This window comes from Cibotium barometz, chromosome 57 (genome assembly GCF_041138505.1).
Source record: "Cibotium barometz isolate CiBa-2024 chromosome 57, ASM4113850v1, whole genome shotgun sequence".
Lineage (NCBI taxonomy): Eukaryota > Viridiplantae > Streptophyta > Polypodiopsida > Cyatheales > Cibotiaceae > Cibotium > Cibotium barometz.
This window is the reverse complement of record NC_141102.1, coordinates 40,646,872-40,668,873: the sequence shown is the minus strand read 5'-3', so window position 1 is coordinate 40,668,873 and position 22,002 is coordinate 40,646,872. Positions and strand designations below refer to the sequence as shown.

Genomic DNA, 22,002 nt, shown 5'->3' with positions numbered 1-22,002 from the left:
CTTTTCGCTTACAGCTATTTAGCCCTGACGAGAGGGGGGCTGAATATTATTGATCTGGTTATTCAGTGCAAGGCGTTGCTTTGCAAACTTATGCTCATAGGTTTCCTACCAGGCACTAAGCCTTGGAATACGTATTGATCAGATTGATCAGATTGTTCTCGCATACGTATTGATCAGATTGATGCAGCTATACCACACGAATGGCTCTCTAGGACCTTTCATGGAGATTATCCGAGTTGGCTGGGAGTCTTTTCGAGGATAGGTGTACCTCTACAGGTCGTTGCTTTCCCGGGCCGGGAGGCTACAGATTGCATCATCTATTCTATCATGCTACCTAGAGGGAGATTGTGCAGATGTAGCATGGAGGAGATCATCCCAGATACTAGGCTTAGTCTAGTGAGGATTGTTGGTCATTCGGGGAAGCACTGGTTCATTGGTCCTTCTCCTCTGACTCATGGCTCTTAGTATTTATGGCTATATGGTGGTACTCCTATCAGATATCTTCAGTGAGATCCACGTGAGTGGGAGTGGATTGATCCATTGAAAAGCCTTCCCTTTTTTAGTTTCATGGTCCGGAATGCCAAGCTTCTCATCACTCGACAGATGCATAGGATCCCTATCACGCCTCATTGGGAGAGTTATGATTTCTCTCTAGTGATGCATCGCAGATATTGGCATAGGCTTTGGCATTCATACAGAATGAGCCAAAGGAGCTAGATCTCTCATTTTCTTTTGGTTATTTTTACATGGTGGTCTCCCCCCCAATCAGTGGAGATCGGTTCTCGGTGTAGCACTTACCCGAGATGTGTGGCAAATTCTGAGACTGTACAACATTGTTTACCTTTAATGGACTCTGAAATAACCACCGGTAGGGAAAAGTGAACAACCTATGTTATTTACTGCTGGGCAATAAGCAACCAACCATGGCTGTGTTTACTGGACAAGGTAAGTGTAGATCCAAAACAATAACTATTTTTTTTTTCAAATACAAGGTGTCCAGAGTTATTAAGCATAAGACCTTCACTTTTGCATGAGTGTAGACTGTTCTGAATAAGTCAGCTCGTGTTTGAAACAGTCTGTACACATTTACACCTGCCAAGCATGAAACCATCCAATCAAGGGATAAATGACCCACCAGCTAATCATTCCTTTCAGCTTACATTGTTTCCAGCAAAGAATGTACCCACATTCTTTGGCACGGTAGCAGATCTCGTTATCCATAACTCTCATGTTCTCCATTAGCCTGAGTCAAACAAATGAAGGCTTATAACAGGTGTTCTGGCCACCCCCTGGTATTCAAAGATGGAAATTAATAAACCCATTGGCAGGGGCTAACTATATTAAGCATGTATTGGAGGCAAACTTTTCATGTCAAAATAATAAAGGCTTGGCAGAGAGTTGCACAGGCACCAAATGGCTAAAAAGCCTTGTTAAAGCCCAATTGGGATTTTTAAACTTTAACCCAAGAAGCTTCAAAAGTTAACAGTAGATGTGGCGTACCTATCAAAACAAAAACTGCTAGTAATGCCACAAGCGCGGCAATCCCTATCAATGTAATCAAACCTGGTTGCATAGAAACAGCATTATAGTTCATTCAAAGGTATGCATTTAGACATTTACGTAATAATGACACTCTTCACATTCTTAAGTTGCAAAGCTAGACAATGAGGTGATAGCTCAAGTGGTAAAGGTGTTTGTCTAGGACCAGGAGGCCCTAGGTTCAAGATCCCACAAGGTGCTTATCACATACAGACAGAAAAAAAGCGCCTACGGGCGTAACGATAACTACGGAAGGATCTTGGGCCTAAAGCTAGTTGGGGAAAAAAAAGTTGCAAAACTAACAGAATTTTGGTACTATCTGCCGATGAGAAATCCTAAATAGTCCAGAAAACTGTGTACCCAAACCTCAAGGATGCATGCACTATATGCATTCCGAACAAACAATTGTTAGAAGGCTAGTAAACAGTTATCTAGAACTCTTTTTAAAATATCTGCCCTTAACGATTCTAATTTCCAGCTGAAATCTAATTTCCAGTTGAAAAAGTGCTCCTTTGCACGCCCTCCTCTTATCACCCAACTCCTGAGCATCCAGGTTGAGTTTGACTTGAGGCCATGGCCCCACAGTACCACTGCCTACTCGCTCGACGAAAGCATGGCTTCTTGCCACATACATTCCTCGCAGAGGTTGGATTCATTGAATGCTTTTCAAGAATGCACAAAGAATATCCTTGGCTTTTCCCCATGATTGGGTGTCATATGTGACATGCAATCGGGTCCCCTAAGGCTGTAGTGCGCATGGTAGCACGTGCGGTGGAGATTCCCTCTCTCGAACTGACCATCTGTCATGTGCACAGTGTGTATCTACCGTGTGCTACACGCACACAAGACTAGCTTCGAGGTTTGGGGAAGCTTTGGAGCTAGGCAGGCTGATTGGTGAGTTGAGTTAGGGATAGACTAACGGGCGGGCACCCAAGTATGGACGGGCGGGCGCCCAAGTGTGGACGCCCGATGACCAGCCAAGAGCCTATAAAAGGGTGGCCAAGGTTAGTCATTAGTCAAAAGAGTCTCGCGTGATTTGTGAGAGCTCTATGGTCTGGAGCCTGGATCTAGTGCAGACGTGCACCTGCTTTACGTAGCCGAGGCCGGCAGCAATCTCGAGGCCCGCGAGGGTAGCTTCGTGGCGGTATGGGACGTCGCGAGAAGGAGATTGGTCGGTACGTCAACCTAGTTAGCTCAGCTCGTGGCTCGGTGGGGACAGCCAAGACTGTGGGCTTGCCCATGGCTGTCATGGTTGGGAGGTGAGTCAGGCCTGCACCCCCCTTGTTGTTTGTTTGTTTGTAGAATTCGAGTCTTGTACCAGGAGCGTTCCACGAGGAGATATGGTGGGGTTTTGACAGTGGTATCAGAGCGTGCCTCGTGAACGAGCAAGTCAGTAGGTAGAGAAGATGAGGTCGAAGAAAGGTATGTGTTCAAGAAACTTGTTGTTTCTTCTGTGCATATTGCTGTTTTTTCAGATAGTATGTGCTTTTTCATCAAAGAAATCCGTGATAAGGGTGTAGGTTGATGGTAGGGTTGTTTGTTTGCAAGAAGAAGGCTAGATTCATGTTTGTGCAACCGCATGAACAGTTGAGAGAGAAAGAACAAAAAAAAAGCATGTTGGCTTTTGTTTGTACGAGAGAGAGAGAGAGAAAGAAAGAAAGAAAGAAAGAAAGATTTTATTAATGTCTTCCAAAAGACCGAACTCGGCCTATAAGACAAATCGGAGTACCTGTTGGGGTATCCTCTGTCATCCCAACAAAATGAAAAAGTACTCAACAAAAAAGCTGAATCTGGGTGTGCAGGGGATGGAGCTCTACTACTAGGAGAATGCAAAGCTATATGCATGGAGTATACAATCATGATATGCAACCTAGCTAGCTCCATCCTGTACCATACTGGGGGTATAAAATGGTATACATCAGTGAAGGGGGTGTCCACAGCTCCCTGAAGAACATGCCTGGGTGTGCTCTGAAGCGAGCCAGTCGCTCCGCACCCTCTCTGTGAAACTGAGCTCTGATCTCTGTCATCTCTCTCTGGTATAGGCGTGGTGTCCGAAAGCCAGGTGTCCTCTGTCTCCTGCGGGCTCTAAGTGTCTCTGCTCTCTGGAGAGTAATTCCCTGCCGTGTAGGGGCTGGGAGGGGGATGGATCTCTGAAAAAATGTAGTAATCTGTGTCTGTCGCCCCCCCTCTGGAGCCGTCTGAGCCTGTAATAATGTCTCTCTGTGGCGCTGTATGTCTAGAATGAATCTCCCCAGTAGGGAATGTGGCTCTCTGAATAAAATGGGATATCTCTCTTTGATGGCTGTATATGCTCTGCATCGGCATACATAATGCTCCTCACTCTCCACCTCCTCTCTGCACAATCTGCATACCCTCTCCTCTCGGGGGATCCGTGCTGCTCTACCAGTCTCAATCTCCAATCGGTGTGATGAAACTCTAAGCTGACCAATAGCCACTCGGGAGCCGTGTGGTAAAAAGCCCTCCATGTATCTAGGCCTCTCTATAAATCCATCATCAGTGATACTCATGAAGTGATCTCTGTAGTATAGCATCTTCGGTGGAAGAGGCTGCGTAGGCGATATCCATGTCTCTCGTGTATAGAGCTGCCATAGATCCTGTCTCAATACTCTGTTCCTCTCACTATGAGAGAGACGGATATGTGGTGCATCCCTGTCATACTGAAATGGTGGTAGATGATCCATGTCTAGGCCATGCTGTGAGAACCAATGTGTGACCTGTGCATACCATGATTCTCTGTCTCCTGCCTCAACCAGCTGTCTAGATGCCTCAAAAGCTCTGTATGACAATTTGTCCTGTGGCATCTCTTTGAATCTGTCTAGCAGGCATATAGTCTGAAATATGGCCTCTACCATCATAGGAGGCGCAGCAAACTCTACTCGGATAATGTCATGAGGTACTGACGGTTTGCTGCGTATCATGTGTGCCATCATGAGGGCCTGTGGTCTCTCTATCTGTGTCCACCAATGCGTAGCAAGGCCTGGCGCCCATACCGCTGCTCCATACATCAATGCCGGTGTGACTAATGTGTCAAATAGCCACCCCTTCGTCCGGGGCTCCTGAAAATGCGCCTGGTGGCACTGTCTCTCTAGCATAGCCAATGCTGCATATCCCCGTGTCAATCTAGCTCTGGTTGCTGAACCCATGGTGAAGCGTGTGGCTACTGCAGAGAAGGTAACCCCTAGGTACACGTATAACGTCACCACCTCCACCTGGCATCCTGCGAGAGTGAATGTCAGCTGACTCCTGCCCTGTCTCGATGTATGAAAGACCATAACCTTGGTTTTCTTAAGGTTCACAGTAAGACCCCTCTGTGCACAGAAATCATCGAGTGCATGTAGATGCTGCTGTAGACCACCTGGAGACTCAGACACTAATACAATATCATCAGCATAGAGCATAATATGTACTGAGGTACCTGCTAAATCAACTCCATCTCCGCCTCCCCGTGTAATGAAGTCAGCCACCTCATCAATGTATAACCCAAATAGCGTGGGGGAAAGTGGGCATCCTTGCTTCACACCAATGGTGCTAGCAATAGTCTCGGACATACCTCCTGGACATCTGACTTACCCAAAAACCTGCTCATATAATGCATAGATGCCCCATGTCATATCTGCTGGTATGCCAAGAGACTGCAGGCGCTGAAAGAGCCTCTCTCGTGGTACTGTGTCAAATGCCTTGCGGAAATCCACAAAGCAGCAATAGAGCTTTCTCTTCCTCACTCTGGCCTGATCAATCATACATCTCAAAGTGAATACATGGTCAGTGGTAGAGAAAGCTCTCCTGAAGCCTGTCTGCCTTGATGAGCGTAAACCTGCTCGCTCAGCATATAAGCTAAGCTCTTGCTACAGCACTGCACCATAGAGTTTGGCCAGCACGTGGCCAACCATAACCGTCCTGTAATTGCTCGGATCGAGCATATCCCCTTTTTTGTGAATCGGCACAATGGTGTGCATCCTCCACTCCGCAGGCAAACCCTCTGCTAGTGCCCTGCTAAACAGGTGTGCAAGAAAAGGAGCTAAAGAATCTACTGCATATATGAGATGCTCACCCTGCAGGCCCATATGGTCGGCGGCCCGTCCATGCTGGAGGCAGCGGATAGCTTCCTGTGTACCATCGAGTGGGTAAAGAAGCTAGCTGTGGTAGGTCGAGGCTCCTGTTTGGCTGAGGTATAGGTGGCTGCTGTGGGGCATGGTATAGGCCCTCTGCATATGTGTGCCATGTCTGTGGGTCTGCAATAGGTGTCGGGGTCCGGGGCTCTTTGAAGTGCCGCCATGAGACAAGGCTATCTCTACTCATGAAGAAATGAAAGATCTCTAGCTCTCCTGTATCTCTGCGAAGGCCCGCCTTTTGCGGCGAGTAAGTCTCCTCATCTCTCTTCTCGACTCCTGCTCTGTGATGGCTCCCAAGGCTCTCTGTATGTGGAGCCGTGAGTATAGGGCTTTGCACTCGTCATCATACCATCTGTTCTGGGGCATAGTCCCAGGTCTCGCAGGCTCTCCTGAGTGTACACGATGTGGGAAGCTCTGTAATGCAGCCTTGTGTAGGAGTGATGCCAGGTGGGCTGTAATGGTATCCATAGGTGCCAGGGGATCCATGAGTACTCTGCCAGTGTATATGTCTGCCATGTCATGTGTGAAGTAGATGGTAGTGTGTGGTGTCGGTATGTGGGGGGCTGGTGATACTGGTGATCCGGCTAGTGAAAATGCCAAGTATGTATGATCTGCCCCAATAGGACGAGGTGGAATGGAGAATGAGGTGACAAGCTGTGATGCCTCCAAAGACCCCATAATGTAGTCTACCACCGTGCCTCCGGTCCGTGTATGACCCCCATGTAGGAAGCATGTCAGCCCTCCTGATCCCGGCCACTGTAGCATCCCGTTATAAATAACGAGACGATGCTTGGCTCCCAACTCTAGTAAGTGGTCCCCATAATGTCCTCTGTCTGGTCCAGTGTCCTCTGATGCCCGACTAGCCCCTATCTCCTCTGGATCCACAGGGTGGAGGATCTCCATGTCATCATAGTCATACACCTCACACTGTCTGCTCTGTGTGTGGGCATTGAAGTCGCCCGTAAGAAATACTTCCCCTAGTGTAGAATAATGCATAATCTCCTCTAACAGACAAGTGTATGGCGAGGCTCCTGTCTCCTCCTCCTGTGGCATGTCCTCTGTAATGACATAGGAGGATCCTGATGGAGAAAAGTAATATAGAGCTATGTATATAACCCTGTCCTGTGAGAGCTGTAAGCTGATCCACATGTATCTGGCCTCTGGATCCTGTGCTACCACTCTCAGTCTCCCCTGTAGCTCCCGTCTGAATAGAACTGCTGCTCCCCCCGACCCTCTCGAGGTACCCTCCTGTATGCTGACTCCCACTGGAATCCCTCTACTCGAGATAGCCCTCTCTCTGGGCTCTGATGTGTCTCTGTCAGAAGTATGATGTCTCTCCCCACCATAACATGCTCCAGTCGTCCAGGCTGCACCCATAGTGAACCATTACAGTTCCATACTGCTATGTGTATCTCTGTCAGTGGCCTGGTCTGTGTCCCATAGGCCCCAAACCGCTAATCCATGGGCCGACCATCAATGATGACCCGACCATCTCGATAGAAGGCCTTCTTGCCTTCTCTCCTCGCGTGTAAGACTCGTGGCATGCAAGTTCTCCTATGCTCAAGCTGCATCCTCGTGAGATCATCATCCAAGAAAATAGGAGCTCCCTCTAAACCCCGTAGTATGACCCTCTTCCTCATGAAGGTGACCCTCTTCGTCTCTCCTGCAAACTGTAGGATGAGGGCTCGCTTGCGTGTTGAGTCTTTCTCGGCTCTCCATGCTTTGGTGAAGGGGAGAGGGTGCTCTTCCTTGTGGCCGAGCTTCATGCATAGAAGCTGTCCATCTTTCTCGGGAGTGGAGTCGGGTGTCTCGGCTATACCTGTGACTCGAATGTTGAGGCGGCGGGCATGCCTCATCTTCTCCTCCTCAATGGTGGTGTGAATGATTTGGTGTTCTTCCCTTTGAGTCTCCTCCCTCACTTCTTTACGGATGTTCTTCTTCACCACCTCGACCCATCGTGACTGCTTGGCTTCGAGCTTTCCCTCCATGTCCTTTGTGATCTCCTTGGAGATCTCTTCTGGAGATCTCTTCTTTGATGGCCATGAGAGTGTTGTCATTGATCTCCCCTTCTTCCTTCTCAGTATTCTTGATGGCTACCATTTCCACTTTCAATGCACTCACCTCCTCCTTGAGTGCCGTGTTCTCTTGTTCGAGGTTCGTGACCCGTGCTTCGAGAGCTATGATGTGCCGGTGTAGTTTGTTTTCCACCTCATTGAGGTTGGAATCGGATGTCTTCTTGTTCTCCTTGATTAGTGCCTTCATTGCCATCTCGAGGGCCTCGAGTTTCTCTTGGAGACTCGGGGCCATTCCTCCATATCACTCTGCAGTCCTTCCCACAGGCAGGGAGGAGAGAGAGAAATGAAATGAAATGTTATATTAACATCTTCAAAAGGCCATAATGACCTATGAGACCAAAAGTTACATCATGGTGGATCTGATACAATGTCTGGATTTAAAAAAAAAACCTTAGAAAATGAAAAATATAGATGATACTACTGGCACCTAGAAAATGAAACTGGAACTGGAAGGTAAACAGAAACCCTTATAGGGTGTGAATATAGTGAGGGGGGGTACGCTATGGAGGTGAGTGGAATATAGTGCGGGGATACAATATCATGTGGGACGGAGGGGTACACTATGGAGGTGCCTCCATCTCATAATATGTGCCGCATCGGACACTGGCGGATCTCCTCAATATCCTTTGTGGTCAGCACCCTGACTGGGTGTCCCGCATGCCTTGCAAGAATAATCCGAATCCGCCGCTGCAACCTCCGTCTATGTTGGGATGCCCTCCTCCGTAGTCGTGGGCGTCTGGACCACCCAAGCTCAATCGCACGATCAATCAGTGTACATCTGGTGTGGGCAGTATCCATGTCCTGCTGCTGCTGCTGTGGTCCATCTGGCGCAGTGATGGCTGGACTAAAGAAGTCTGTAATGTGCCTCTGAGTCTGGCTCTCTGTGCGTCTAAGCAGGCTATCTCTATGTCTCCACAGCTCAAGCAAGAACAATCCCAAACACCTCTGGTCCTGGTACCCCATGACTCTGGAAAGTGGTCCAAAACCCTCTCTGAATAAACAGTGGAAACGACCACGTATCTCATAGTATGCAGTACAATGGCATATATAATGCAGCTCTGTCTCTGGCTCCCCATGGCATACTCGGCATATCCTGGCCTCAGCTGGTATACCTCTATATCGGCCAATCTCAATCTGAAGCTGGTGTGAGGATGTGCGAATCTGACCAATAGCATATCGTACTGCATGAGACAAGTGTACATCCATGTAACTGGGTCTGGTCACAAAACCATCTGCTGTGAGCTGAAGAAAATGCTCTCTGTAGAAAGCCATCTTCGTGCCCAGCTCCTCAGTCGGCTGTATCCATGTCCTCCTAATGTCCAGCTGAACTAAATCCCGATGGATGAGTCTGGTAATCTCTGTCCGTGTGAGAGTGATAGAGGGTGCCTCCAGAGAATACTGGAAGGGAGGCAATCTGTCCATGCTAAAACCATGTGCCTGGAACCAAGATGTCATCTGTCCATACCAACAAGCCGTGTCTCCCTGTAAAGCTAACTGTCAGGAGGACTCCAGGGCGAGGCGTGCATATCTGTCTCGGGGGAGATCCCACAAGCCATGTATGTAGGAGACTGATCTCGTAAGAGCCTCAATCACCAGAGGGGCAACCGCCAGTTCTGCTCGAATAATCTCATGAGGTACCACGGCCTTGGCTCTAATAATCCTAGCAATCATAGATACCAAAGGCCTCTCCATACCTCTCCACCCGTCTCCGCCGGCCCACTGAAGGTCCCCATATCTGCACTCCATAAAGCATAGCTGATGTCACTAGAGTGTCAAAAAGCCAAAGTTTCGTTCGAGGTTCCTGAAACTGAACCTGCGAACACATCCTCTCCAAACCACCCAGGGCTGCATGTGCTCTAGTCAATCTAGTCTCTGCTGCTCTCCTCATCGAAAACACTGGCCCACTGAATACTACCCCAAGATATGTATATGCATCTGTATACTCCACAATCTCCTGCCCATATGTAAATGTGGAAGCTGATCGCCTAACCCACTGTGGCGTGGTGTTAAACACCATAACCTTGGTTTTGCCAAGGTTGACAGACAATCCACTATCATGTGCAAACTCATGTAAAGCATCCAGATGACGCTGCATACCCTCAGGGGAGTCAGAGATCAACACAATATCATCAGCATATAACAATAGTGGGATCCATGTACCTGCTAGCTGGGCTCCTCTGTCCCCCAATCTCTCAATGTAGTCAGAAGCCTCATCCACATACATACCAAACAATGAAGGAGATAACGGGCAACCTTGCTTCACTCCTATAGTGGAGTGAACCAAAGTAGAGACCCCCTCTGGGGTGCGTACCTGTCCTGCAACTGATCTATATAAAGCCATAATCCCCCATATGAGCTCTGTGGGTACCCCCATCTCCTGTAATCGCCTCATCAATCTGGCTCTGGGCACTGTATCAAATGCTTTGCGGAAGTCCACAAAGCTACAATAAATCCGTCGCCCATGCGACCTGCCCTCCTCAATAATGGCCCGCAGAGTCAAGATGTGGTCAAGAGTAGAGAAACCTCTCCTGAACCCTGCCTGTCTCTCTGCTCGAACGCCCTCTCTCTCTGCCCATCTACTCAATTGCTGCTCAAGAATGGATGCATACAATCGTGCTAGTGTGTGACCAATCATAATAGTGCGATAATTCCCTGGCTCCATAGGGTCCCCTGACTTGAAGATAGGCACGATGGTGGACCTACTCCAAGTCTCGGGTAAGCCTTCGCACATAGCACGATTGAGCATCACTGCTAGAAGCTCTGCCAGCATGTCTCTCGCATGAATAAAGTGCTCAGCGACCAATCCATCATGATCATATGCTCTCCCAGTCTTCATCCTATCAATGGCCTTCCTTACCATCTCTGCGGTAAAGAAAGTACATGTCTAGAGAGTTATGTTGCTGCCTTGGGGGCCTGAGCAAGGGTGGGGGTGGGGAAACGGTGGGAGAGGCGAAGTGCTGAAGCGAACAGTGGGAAAGGCGAAATGGGCAGGAGGCGGGAAAGGGGGGCGAACAGTGCTGAAGCGAACAGTGGGAGAGGCGAAGTGCTGAAGCGAACAATGGGAAAGGCGAAATGGGCAGGAGGCAGGAAAGGGGGGCGAACAGTGCTGAAGCGAGCAGTGGGAGAGGTGAAGTGCTGAAGCGAACAGTGGGAAAGGCGAAAAGGGCAGGAGGTGGGAAAGGGGGGCGAACAGTGCTGAAGGGAACAGTGGGAGAGGCGAAGTGCTGAAGCGAATAGTGGGAAAGGCGAAATGGGCAGGAGGCAGGAAAGGGGGGCGAACAGTGCTGAAGCGGACAGTGGGAGAGGCGAAGTGCTGAAGCGAACAGTGGGAGAGAGATGTATTAGCTCATGCTTCTTTGCAGGGGGGCGAACAGTGAGAGAGAGAGAGAGAGAGAAATGAAATGAAATGAAATGATATATTAACGTCTTCAAAAGGCCAAAATGACCTATGAGACCAAAAAGGTTACAACAATTGGTGGATCTGATACAATGTCTGTGTAAGAGAGAGAGAGAGAGAAGGTCGCCAGCCATGTGTAATGCTTGTATGCGCAGCCTGGGCGGGTACGGTATAACAGGCGAGCAAAGGTGTACTGCAGTCGGCCAAGTTTACGCAGAGACACACAGTCGGGTACAAGACTATTGCGTAGGCGACAGCATCAGCCAGGCGGCGCAAGCGTAAAAGTGCAGTCGTCATGAGGTGCGCAGGCAGGCAGACGGGCCAAGCCTAGGCGCAGGCTGGCGCAAGCAGCCAAGGGCATCCGGGCGCAGGCGGCCAAGGGCCTCTAGGCGCAGGCAGCTGTCAGGCGTTTTTCTGTAAAGATGTTTTGAGTCCGTGTACATATGGGATGCATGGTGTGCAATAAAACTTTGCCCTGAATGCCCTGGCAAGTGTACAGACTGAATGGCTTTGGAGTGAGTTAGTGCATGCATTTTTCTTTGGAGCAGCTGTTTGAGACTTGAAGTTTTTATTTGTATGAGCTTTCCATTTGTCAAGAGGGTGTCTTGGATGTGTGCAAGTAAGAGGTGGAAGAGCATGAGGATGTCAATGATGGGGTTTTGATGAACCTCTGGTGGAAATGGATGTACATATGCTGGTTATGTGGAGAGAGCCCAATTTAGACTGTAAATATTGAAATCTATAAGGGACGCCAGCAAAATATTTATTGCTCTTGTGCTTGAGTTTGGAGGGTCTTTCAGGTTTGGAATGGCCGTATGTCTCCACATTGCAGAGGGTTTGGGCATAATAGCCATGGTGATGAGACATGGTATTTGTGTGGATTCTGGTGTTTAAAAAGATCTTGATGAAGGCCTTGATAGGCATTGAAGTATGGCATTGATGGAAATGGTTTTGTTTGGTAAGTGATGATGCTGATGATTGAAAGCTGGGGGCAGCTCTTGTATTGGAAAGTCGTGGGCGCAGTGTGATGATCCGAAGCATAAGGAAGGAGGGGCTCTTTTAGCATTAAGGTGTGGCCATCATTGAGGCTTGGGGAAAAAATAAAAAATATATATATAATTAAATAGTATGGCCAGCTTGGGAAGAGTCCACGTAGAAGGTGTTGTAGGCTGCCAGCGTGATCATGAGAAGGCTGGCGAAGATTCGAGGAGGTGCTGACCGCCTGGCGTAGAGAAGGCGTGGCTGGGGATTCTGAAAAAGAGGCAACGGGGCGTGTGAGAGACTTCGGGAGAGGAGAGCTAACGAGGAGCTTCTCTGTGTGGAGTGCAGGGTTGATTAGGAGAGGAAAAAGTGTACAGTGGCTAGCGACGGGCTGGTGAAGCCATCGTGGCGAAGGACGCCGGGCAAGTATAGTCGCTGCCTCATAGATGACCAAGTGAGGAAGGGTGATCCGCCTGGCGTAGAGAAGGCGTTGCTGGTGATTGCGCAGAGAGGAAAGACAGTCGAGGAGGCGACTCAGGTGTTGTCGGAGAGCTCACGACTGGAGTGGGCAGGGGGGCTGGGGATTCGGCAGTCCACGCAAAGGGTGAGAGGAGTCAACGTGTAGAGGGTGGCCGCCTGGTTGTGGAAGACCTCTCGGGTGGCTGTGCAGAGCAAACAGAGGAGAGCCTTGTGGAGATAGTCGGGTAGCTGCTGCAGGCCTGCAGAGAAGACAGCCAGGGTTTTGTTGGTGCAGCCGCCCTGAAGAAAAAGAGCTCGTGAGCAGGTAGAGCTAGCGAAGAGGGAACTTCTCGGGCACTTACAGGTTGGCTACGCAAGTAAACAAGGGTGCACCTGTTGCAGAGACAGAGGGTCTTTCAAGTTTGGGTGGCCTTGTTTGTTTGTGTGTGGCGAAGGCTGTAGAGCTGAAGGTGATTGTGGCTGCTGCTGAAGATAAGGTGGCAAAAGAAGAAGGGGATGTGATGCCCGTTGGCAAGCGCACAACGGATGAAAGAGAAGGAAAAGGGGTGGCTGGACCCAGCCGTAAAAAGGGAAAGCAGCAGGAAGGAGAAGATGTGAAAGCCAAAAGGAAACGGAAGCCTCGTAGAAGGTTCCAGGTGTTAGACTTCCCACTGGTGGGGGATGGGCAAACCAGCTATGACTTGAAATCTGATTTGGTGAACAGGAAGGCCAACATCACCTTTGGGCAGTTGGTGGAGATGGTGCCAAAATTGAGAAGGCAATGGAAGGGACTTGTGAATCCACTGGAAAAGGAGTCAGAGAAGAGGTCAGTCAAAGTACTATCTTTAGAAGAGCTTGCAGATATTTGCCCTATTGTGGAGGTGTGGAGTAAAGGTAGGAACCTTGGTCAGGTCTATATAGATGGAGGAGCTCAAATCTGTGTGATTACCCAATCATGTGTGGAGCAGTCAGGCTTGAGGGTGTCTGGGGTTTCTGGTTTTCGAATCAGGATGGCTAATCATCAAAAGGTAAAATGTCTTGGTATGGTAAAGGAGTTGGAAATTGAAGCTTTTAATGTCAAAGCTACTGTAGATTTTCATGTGATGCCTGCAGGTCTTGGTGCTTTTCCAATTATTCTTGGATGACCCTGGTTGCGAGTGGTGGGTGCAGTACAAGACTGGAGGTATGGGACCATTTCTTTGTATAATAAGCGGGGTAATAAAAAATCTTTTGAGATGCATAGTAGGAGATCTTTGAATGATGTGTGGGAGAGGCAGTTAAAGATTGCAGAAGAAGATCAACGCAAGACGACTTTCATTACACCGTGGGGGTGTTTCTGCTACAAAGTTCTTCCTTTTGGATTGATGAATGGACCAGCCTACTATCAGAAAAGGGCAAATTGGGTATTATCTCCTTTTTTGAACAAGTTTGTCAAGGATTTTATTGATGATTTTTGTATATACAGCTCCAGGCAAGAGCATTGTGATAGGCTGGCTACAGTTTTTCAGCGTTATGATGAGTGTGGTGGTCAATTAAATCCAAAAAAGTGTTTTTTGGCTCAACCGAGGGTGAAGCTCTTGGGCCATGTTGTTTGAAAGAATGGTATTGATCCAGATCCTGATAAAGTCAAGTCTCTTCTTCTTCTTCCTACACCAATGAATACAAGGCAACTGACTACTTTTGTGCAAAAGGTGAAGTATATGGCTCGATTCATTTCTCTATCTTCACAGTTGTTATATCCTTTGCAGCAAGCAGCAAAGCATGATCCTTTACATTGGTCGGAGGAGTGTGAGGTAGTTTTTCAGAAAGTGAAAGAGGTGTTGGGAGCTATCCCTACAATGCAGGCGCCTAACTGGGAACAGGTATTTTATGTCAACCCTTCAGTAGGTGAAGATACTATTGGAGCTATGCTGTTACAGAAAGGGAAAGAATCACATTATATACAACCAGTCTACTGTGCTAGCAGAGTAAAACTTGCTAGAGAAAGGTTGTTATCAGAGGTGGAACTTGTTATGGTTAGTGTGATGTATGCATGTAGGCGGTTCCGCCATTACTTGTTGCCTCGCCCCTTTGTGTTTTTGACGAGCTACACTTTTTTGCCTCAGTTCATAAATGGCACAAATTTATCTAAAGCTATGATGAAGTGGGTGATTGAGTTGCAGGAGTTTACCTTCTCATTCTTGGTGGAAGAGAGTACCAGGGCTACCTTAGCTGATCTATTAACATATAAGGAGAGTCCTCTTCTTATAAAGGAGGAGACCATCAAGAAGCCAGTTGAGGATGCGGCTGAATTGGTGAATGCACACTTATTATATTTTGATTGTTCTTACAGGAAAAGCCATGATGCAGCCTCAGGAGGTTTGGTGCTTTATGATCCACAGGGTTGCCTTGTTTTTAAAAAGGGTGTTAAGGTGGATGCACATAGTAACAATGAAGCGGAGTATCTGACTTTGGAAGTTGGATTGCAAATATGTTTGAAGCATGGTGTACACAGGATTCGCATTCAAGGAGATGCATTGCTTGTGGTAAAATAGGTATTGGGAGTTTGGAAGTCAAAGAATATGTTACTCAAAGAGATGTGTTTCAAGATTAAAGGTTTGTTGAAGGAATTTGAAGCTTGGAGTCTAAAGCATGTGGATCGAGGCCATAATGAGGAGGCTCATGAAGCAGCCCAGGGAATGATTGGTGAAGTTTTTGTTCTTAAAGCTCATGCATCATTTTATTGTGACAGGGAGAATTTACAGGATGTTGAGGAGTTTTTGTTAACAGGGATGATTCCTAATTATATTGAAAGATCAAAAAAATATGGTTTCATCAGGAAAGCTGCAAGGTATGTGATGGTTGGTGATGCCTTGTATTTGAAGGAAATTGACTTGATAATGCGACGGGTACCTTGGAAGGAAGAAATCTACAAAATTCTTAAGGAAAACCATGAAGGAGCATGCGGTGGACATTTTGCCTCAAAGATTACCTTGCATAAGGTATTGCAGGAAGGTTATGTATGGCCAAGTGTACATAAGGATGTTAATCATTGGTGCAGGTCATGCAAACAATGCCAAGCTCATAGTAGACGGATATTAAGGCCTGAAATGAGGAAGACAATTCTTGCTTATGATGTTTTTGAAAAATGGGGAATTGATGCTGTGGGACCATTGCCTATTACTAGCCGAGGGAAGTGCTACATCTTGACTGCAGTTGATTACCTTTCTAGATGGGCGGAAGCAAAGGCAGTGAAACAAATTACTGCTAAGGAGATGGCAAAGTTTGTATATCAGGATATCTGTTGTAAGTTTGGTGTGCCATTGGAATTGCTTTCTGATCAGGGTCCAGGTTTCAAAGCAGAGCTTATGGACTATTTGTGTACAAAGATGAAGATCAGTCGCAGTTTTACCACACCTTACTATCCACAGTGTAATGGCCTGAATGAGCGTTTCAATGGTGAATTGATCAAGATTTTATCTAAGGTGACAGAGCGACAAGGCAAGAATTGGGATCTGGAATTGCCTGCTGCCTTGTGGGCATACAGGACAGCAATTAAGACTGGTACGGGTTTCACTCCATTTCATCTTGTTTATGGGAAGGAAGCCTTATTGCCTATTGAAGTGGAGATACCAGCTGTTAAAATGTTGGAAAAGATTTTGGAAGAACCTAAAGATGCCCTTAAAGAGCGGCTGTTATATTTACAAGAAGCACAGCTAAACAAGGATAATGCTTTGAAGCATTATGAAGATATGCAGGCAAGAACGTTGGAGAAGTTCAACAAGAAGATTAAAAGCAAAGGAATTATGAAGGATGATTTGGTATTACGTTATAATAGCAGGCTGGATAATTCCTTTCATAAGACAAATTAAGTGGGAAGGACCTTTCTTGGTGATGCAAGGATTTGCAAATGGTACCTATCAATTGGCAGATTTAGATGGGACTTTACATGCTTCCAGGGTAAATGGATACAGGTTGAAGAAGTATTATGCACGTTTGATGGTGATTGTGCAGGATGCAGTGTCTGAAGATGTGATTTCAGATGAAGGACAGTTTTTGGATATGGATTTAGGTCTTGAAATGCTTTTTACTGCTGATCATGAATGATTCAACAGGCTGGGGGTTGGGCAAAGTATGTCAGGCGTTTTTCTGTAAAGATGTTTTGAGTCCGTGTACATATGGGATGCATGGTGTGCAATAAAACTTTGCCCTGAATGCCCTGGCAAGTGTACAGACTGAATGGCTTTGGAGTGAGTTAGTGCATGCATTTTTCTTTGGAGCAGTTGTTTGAGACTTGAAGTTTTTATTTGTATGAGCTTTCCATTTGTCAAGAGGGTGTCTTGGATGTGTGCAAGTAAGAGGTGGAAGAGCATGAGGATGTCAATGATGGGGTTTTGATGAACCTCTGGTGGAAATGGATGTACATATGCTGGTTATGTGGAGAGAGCCCAATTTAGACTGTAAATATTGAAATCTATAAGGGACGCCAGCAAAATATTTATTGCTCTTGTGCTTGAGTTTGGAGGGTCTTTCAGGTTTGGAATGGCCGTATGTCTCCACATTGCAGAGGGTTTGGGCATAATAGCCATGGTGATGAGACGTGGTATTTGTGTGGATTCTCGTGTTTAAAAAGATCTTGATGAAGGCCTTGATAGGCATTGAAGTATGGCATCGATGGAAATGGTTTTGTTTGGTAGGTGATGATGCTGATGATTCAAAGCCGGGGGCAGCTCTTGTATTGGAAAGTCGTGGGCGCAGTGTGATGATCCGAAGCATAAGGAAGGAGGGGCTCTTTTAGCATTAAGGTGTGGCCATCATTGAGGCTTGGGGAAAAAATAAAAAATATATATATAATTAAATAGTATGGCCAGCTTGGGAAGAGTCCACGTGGAAGGTGTTGTAGGCCGCCAGCGTGATCATGAGAAGGCTGGCGAAGATTCGAGGAGGTGCTGACCGCCTGGCGTAGAGAAGGCGTGGCTGGGGATTCTGAAAAAGAGGCAACGGGGCGTGTGAGAGACTTCGGGAGAGGAGAGCTAACAAGGAGCTTCTCTGTGTGGAGTGCAGGGCTGATCAGGAGAGGAAAAAGTGTACAGTGGTTGGCGACGGGCTGGTGAAGCCATCGTGGCGAAGGACGCCGGGCAAGTATAGTCGCCGCCTCATAGATGACCAAGTGAGGAAGGGTGATCCGCCTGGCGTAGAGAAGGCGTTGCTGGTGATTGCGCAGAGAGGAAAGACAGTCGAGGAGGCGACTCAGGTGTTGTCGGAGAGCTCACGACTGGAGTGGGCAGAGGGGCTGGGGATTCGGCAGTCCACGCAAACGGTGAGAGGAGTCAACGTGTAGAGGGTGGCCGCCTAGTTGTGGAAGACCTCTAGGGTGGCTGTGCAGAGCAGACAGAGGAGAGCCTTGTGGAGATAGTCGGGTAGCTGCTGCAGGCCTGCAGAGAAGACAGCCAGGGTTTTGTTGGTGCAGCCGCCCTGAAGAAAAAGAGCTCATGAGCAGGTAGAGCTAGCGAAGAGGGAACTTCTCGGGCACTTACAGGTTGGCTACGCAAGTAAACAAGGGTGCAGCTGCTGCAGAGACAGAGAGTCTTTCAAGTTTGGGTGGCCTTGTTTGTTTGTGTGTGGCGAAGGCTGTAGAGCTGAAGGTGATTGTGGCTGCTGCTGAAGATAAGGTGGCAACGTCGACAGGCTTGAAGTGTAGAGGCAAGCCGAGTGGAGTTAGCTGATTTGTGAAAGAAAGATCTTCTTTTTTGCATTATTTGTGGATAAGTGTGCGGGTTTTCATTATCTTGTGGAATACAGGGTTTTTGAGGTATCTCTGTGTGGTGTTTTGAGAGATTTTTGTTTCCAACATAGTGCTGGTGGTGCCCCTTGTGTTTGTTGTGTCTTCCAAGGCTGCTGGGTAGGTAGCTTTAGAGGCATTTCTCCTTTTCCCAGCCTCCCGACAGTAGCCAAGGGCGTCCGGGCGCAGGCGGCGAGGCCTATGCGCAGGCAGCCACACCCTTTCGTAGGCAGCAAGGCAGTACGCTGACGGCGACGACTTCAGCCCACACCAGCGACGTTGGCGCTAAATCCAAGTGGGGGAAAAAAAAAACCAGAAAAGCATTCGCCAATTTGGAGCGCTTTTGGTTTTTTTTTTAGTTTAACTTTTTTTTCAAAAAGCTTAAAGGTCCCCTCTAAGGTTTAAAGATGTGTTTTTTTAAGATAGATAGATAGATACATACATACATACATACATACATACATACATACATATATATATAGATATATATATATATATATATATATATATATATATATATATATAAAACACAATGATCATATGCTCTCCCAGTCCTCATCCTGTCAATAGCTTTCCTTACCATCTCAGCAGTAAAGAAAGCACATGTCTCTGGGCATGGCTCCGATGGGTCTGGCAGGGGTGGCTGTCCTGGTGCTGTGTACAAGGATGCTACATACTCACCCCAAATCTCTGTGGAGGTAATGGCTGGTGATGGTGAATGCTCATGGAATAGTCTCCATGCCTCGCCTTAGTCCTGACTCATATATAACTGATACAAATCCCTCTCTAACTGAGCAAGATGAGCCCTCTTCTTCCGTCGCACTGGGCGCCGGAAGGTAATCCGTGACTGTCTGTGAGTGGTAACACCCATGAGCACCTCTCTCTCTAATCTCATCCTCATCTCTCTGCACTCCTCATCATACCAGCTGTTCTGGGGCATGTTTCCAGATCATCTCCGTGTAGGCTAACTATGGGGATATGCCTGTGATGCTGCAGCATGAAGCGTCTCTATCAATATCTCAGTGAGCTCATCTAATGGCCGTCCCGGCTCCTCGGCACATAAGCATCTGTATATCTCATCCGTGTACACGGTGTCAGTCTCCCTCGTAAAGGTATAACGACAGTGTGTGGAGACCTGTCCCAATGGAGCTGTGCTGAACTGAAATGTGAGAGTGAAGGACAAGATAGCATGATCCACTGCTACTCCAACCGGCCTAGTGCCTACCATAAAATCCTGAAAAGGGGGAATGAGACTGAGCTGAGCCATAACATAGTCCACTGTACTAGCACCATGCCGATGTGGAAAGCAAGTGAAACTGCCTGCTGCCGGGAATCTCTGTAGGCCATTCAGGATGGCCAATCCATGTGCAATCCCCATGTCTATCAAATACTGCCCATACTCAGTGTATTCCTCATCTTGTGAGAGTCTCGATAGGCCCATATCCCTAACATCAAGCTCCCTCAACATCTCCTCTAAGATATCATAAAATACTGTCTGGTTATGGGCGGTCCTGGCATTGAAGTCCCCCGAGAGAATGATGTCACCATCCCTGGAGAACTCCCAAATGTCATCATCCAAAATAGAAAAGGGAGACTGCCCTCTAGGTGATGCATACACTGATGTACTAGGAGCAAAATAGCATATAGCAATGTAGAGATATCTGCCCGTCTCTGCCCTCAGTCTAACCCACATGTACCTAGCCTGCTCATCTCTGTGGACTATATGTATCGGTGGCTGCAGCTCCTCTCTAAACAATACTGCCACTCCTCCTGAGCCCCGTCCTCTATGCTCTGAACGAATCTCCTATCTACAACCTGTCTCCCATCTGTATCCACTAACATGTGGCATGGACTGTCCAGGAGCCTGATGCGTCTCATACAATTCCAAGTAGCAACTTTGAGTGTAGTCCCATAGGTCTCGCGCCGTCATGAAGAGCGCCTCTCCATAATCACCACTCTACCATCTCTATAGAAGGCCACTTTCCCTTTCTCTCGGGCTGCCCTTATCTCGGGCATAACTTCTTTATGTAGGCAAGCTGCGAGAGAGTGAGGTCATCTCCAAGAAATATTCCCGTCTTCTTGAGTGTAGGATGTCTCTTCAAGAAGTCCTCCTTCGCTTCCATGGAGGGGAAACGAATGATAAGTGCTCTCTCCTTAGAAGATTCGCCACTACCTTCTCTCTTCTTTCCCACTCTCCATGCCTTTGTGTGCGTGGCTTCAATGCCCATCATAGAGAAGAGCTCCTTGGTTTCCCCTTCTGCATCATCACGGTCTTTTAGACCGGACACTCATACATGTAAGGCCCGGGTCTTCCTCCTTTGCTCCTCTTCAAGGGTCATGTTGATGATGGTGGGAGTGGGGATGGGTGGCGATTCTTTACCTTTCCCTTTCTTGGTGGCGACCTCGATCCATTTCTCCGCCTCGTCCATCTTCTTTTGTGTCTCTATGATCACCTCCACCCATGAAGATGTCTTCTCTTTATGTTGCTCCTCCTCCTCTCGAATGATCCTCCTTTGTTCCTTGATGGTATTCAGCTCTTCAATCAAGGAGGGCTGAATTTTTCCATCCTCAAGCTTGCCTTGTGAAGTGGCTTCCAACTCCTTTTTAAGGGCTGAGATTTCAGCCGCTTGACTTTTAGCATGCAATTTGGCCTCCACTAGTTCCTCCTTTAGGGCTGAAATCTCAGCTTCTTGCCTGGATGTTCTCTTCGAGCTCTTGAATTTTGTCAAATCCCTTCTCGAGTTTGGAGAGGCGGTTTATGATGCGGTAACGGAAGAGTCGACCATCTTCTTGTTTTCTTTGATAATTGTGCTAAGCTTGTCCTCCACCTTCACGAGCTCCTCTTTAACTCCGGTCTTGGCCATGACTTTTTGCAGTACTTCCCACAGCCAATGGACTGGAATTTAATCCATGACACCTGCGCACAGCGCGCAAGCAGAAGGCAGAGAAGGGGGGGGGGGGCGCTGAGAGGACAAGCAGGAGAGAGAGAGAGAGAGAGAGGAGAGGAGGGGCTGGCAGGCAGGAGGAGAGGGGGCGCAGGGGCTGGCGGGCAGAGAGGGCAGGAGGCGCAACAAAGAGGGGGGGGGGGGGGGTGTAGCGGGCAGAGGGGTATGCGCAGTAGAGAGAGCGAGGGGCTAGTGGGCAGGAGGAGGGGAGGCGCAAAGAGAGAGAGAGAGGGCCGGGGGGGTGTTGCTGGCAGGAGGGGGGGGCAAAGGGGGCTAGCGTAGAGGGGGGCGAGGTGCTGGCGGGAGGGGGCGCAATGGGGGGGGGGGGGTGCTGGCGGGAGGGGGGGGCAGAGGGGGCTGGCGTAGAGGGGGGCGAGGGGCTGGCAGGAGGGGGGCGTAGAGGGGGGGGGGCTGGCGTAGAGAGAGAAATGATATGAAATGATATATTAACGTCTTCAAAAGGCCAAAATGACCTATGAGACCAAAAAGGTTACAACAATAGGCGGATCTGATACAATGTCTGTGTAAAGAAAGCTAAAAACAACTAAACAACTAACTGAAACTGAAACAACTATGAGGAAAAGTACGGTACTAGGAGCTCCTAATGGATAACATCTGGGAGGAAAACTCCAGCAACAAAGGTAAGCATCATACACATCACTATCCAAAGATGTCTCTCATCGGTCGATGGTGGATATCCTCAATGTCCTCC

At 48.0% G+C, this 22,002-nt stretch overlaps 3 protein-coding genes across 6 annotated transcripts in view; all 3 read right to left on the bottom strand.

Moving 5' to 3' along the window:
* The window catches only part of LOC147606752 (uncharacterized), a 110,070-nt gene that overhangs the window by 5,719 nt on the left and 82,349 nt on the right, over positions 1-22,002 (bottom strand). For all 4 annotated transcript variants that reach the window (XM_086791647.1, XM_086791649.1, XM_086791650.1 and 1 more), the window contains 3 exons: positions 1,501-1,563; positions 1,188-1,243; positions 1,019-1,092 (listed from right to left, as the gene is read on the bottom strand). In XM_086791647.1, coding sequence (XP_086647773.1) covers positions 1,019-1,092; positions 1,188-1,243; positions 1,501-1,563 — 193 coding nt within the window. The remainder of the gene's footprint in view (positions 1-1,018; positions 1,093-1,187; positions 1,244-1,500; positions 1,564-22,002) is intronic.
* On the bottom strand, positions 3,287-9,100 carry LOC147606755 (uncharacterized). Its single transcript, XM_086792104.1, has 2 exons — positions 8,076-9,100; positions 3,287-3,606 (listed from the first exon to the last, which is right to left on the bottom strand). The coding sequence occupies exon 1, from the start codon at positions 9,017-9,019 to the stop codon at positions 8,327-8,329; it is 693 nt and encodes a 230-aa protein (XP_086648230.1). The 5' UTR covers positions 9,020-9,100; the 3' UTR covers positions 3,287-3,606; positions 8,076-8,326.
* On the bottom strand, positions 19,310-21,252 carry LOC147606754 (uncharacterized). The gene has a single exon (XM_086792116.1). It carries the CDS (start codon positions 20,036-20,038, stop codon positions 19,310-19,312), a length of 729 nt encoding a protein of 242 aa, XP_086648242.1. The 5' UTR covers positions 20,039-21,252.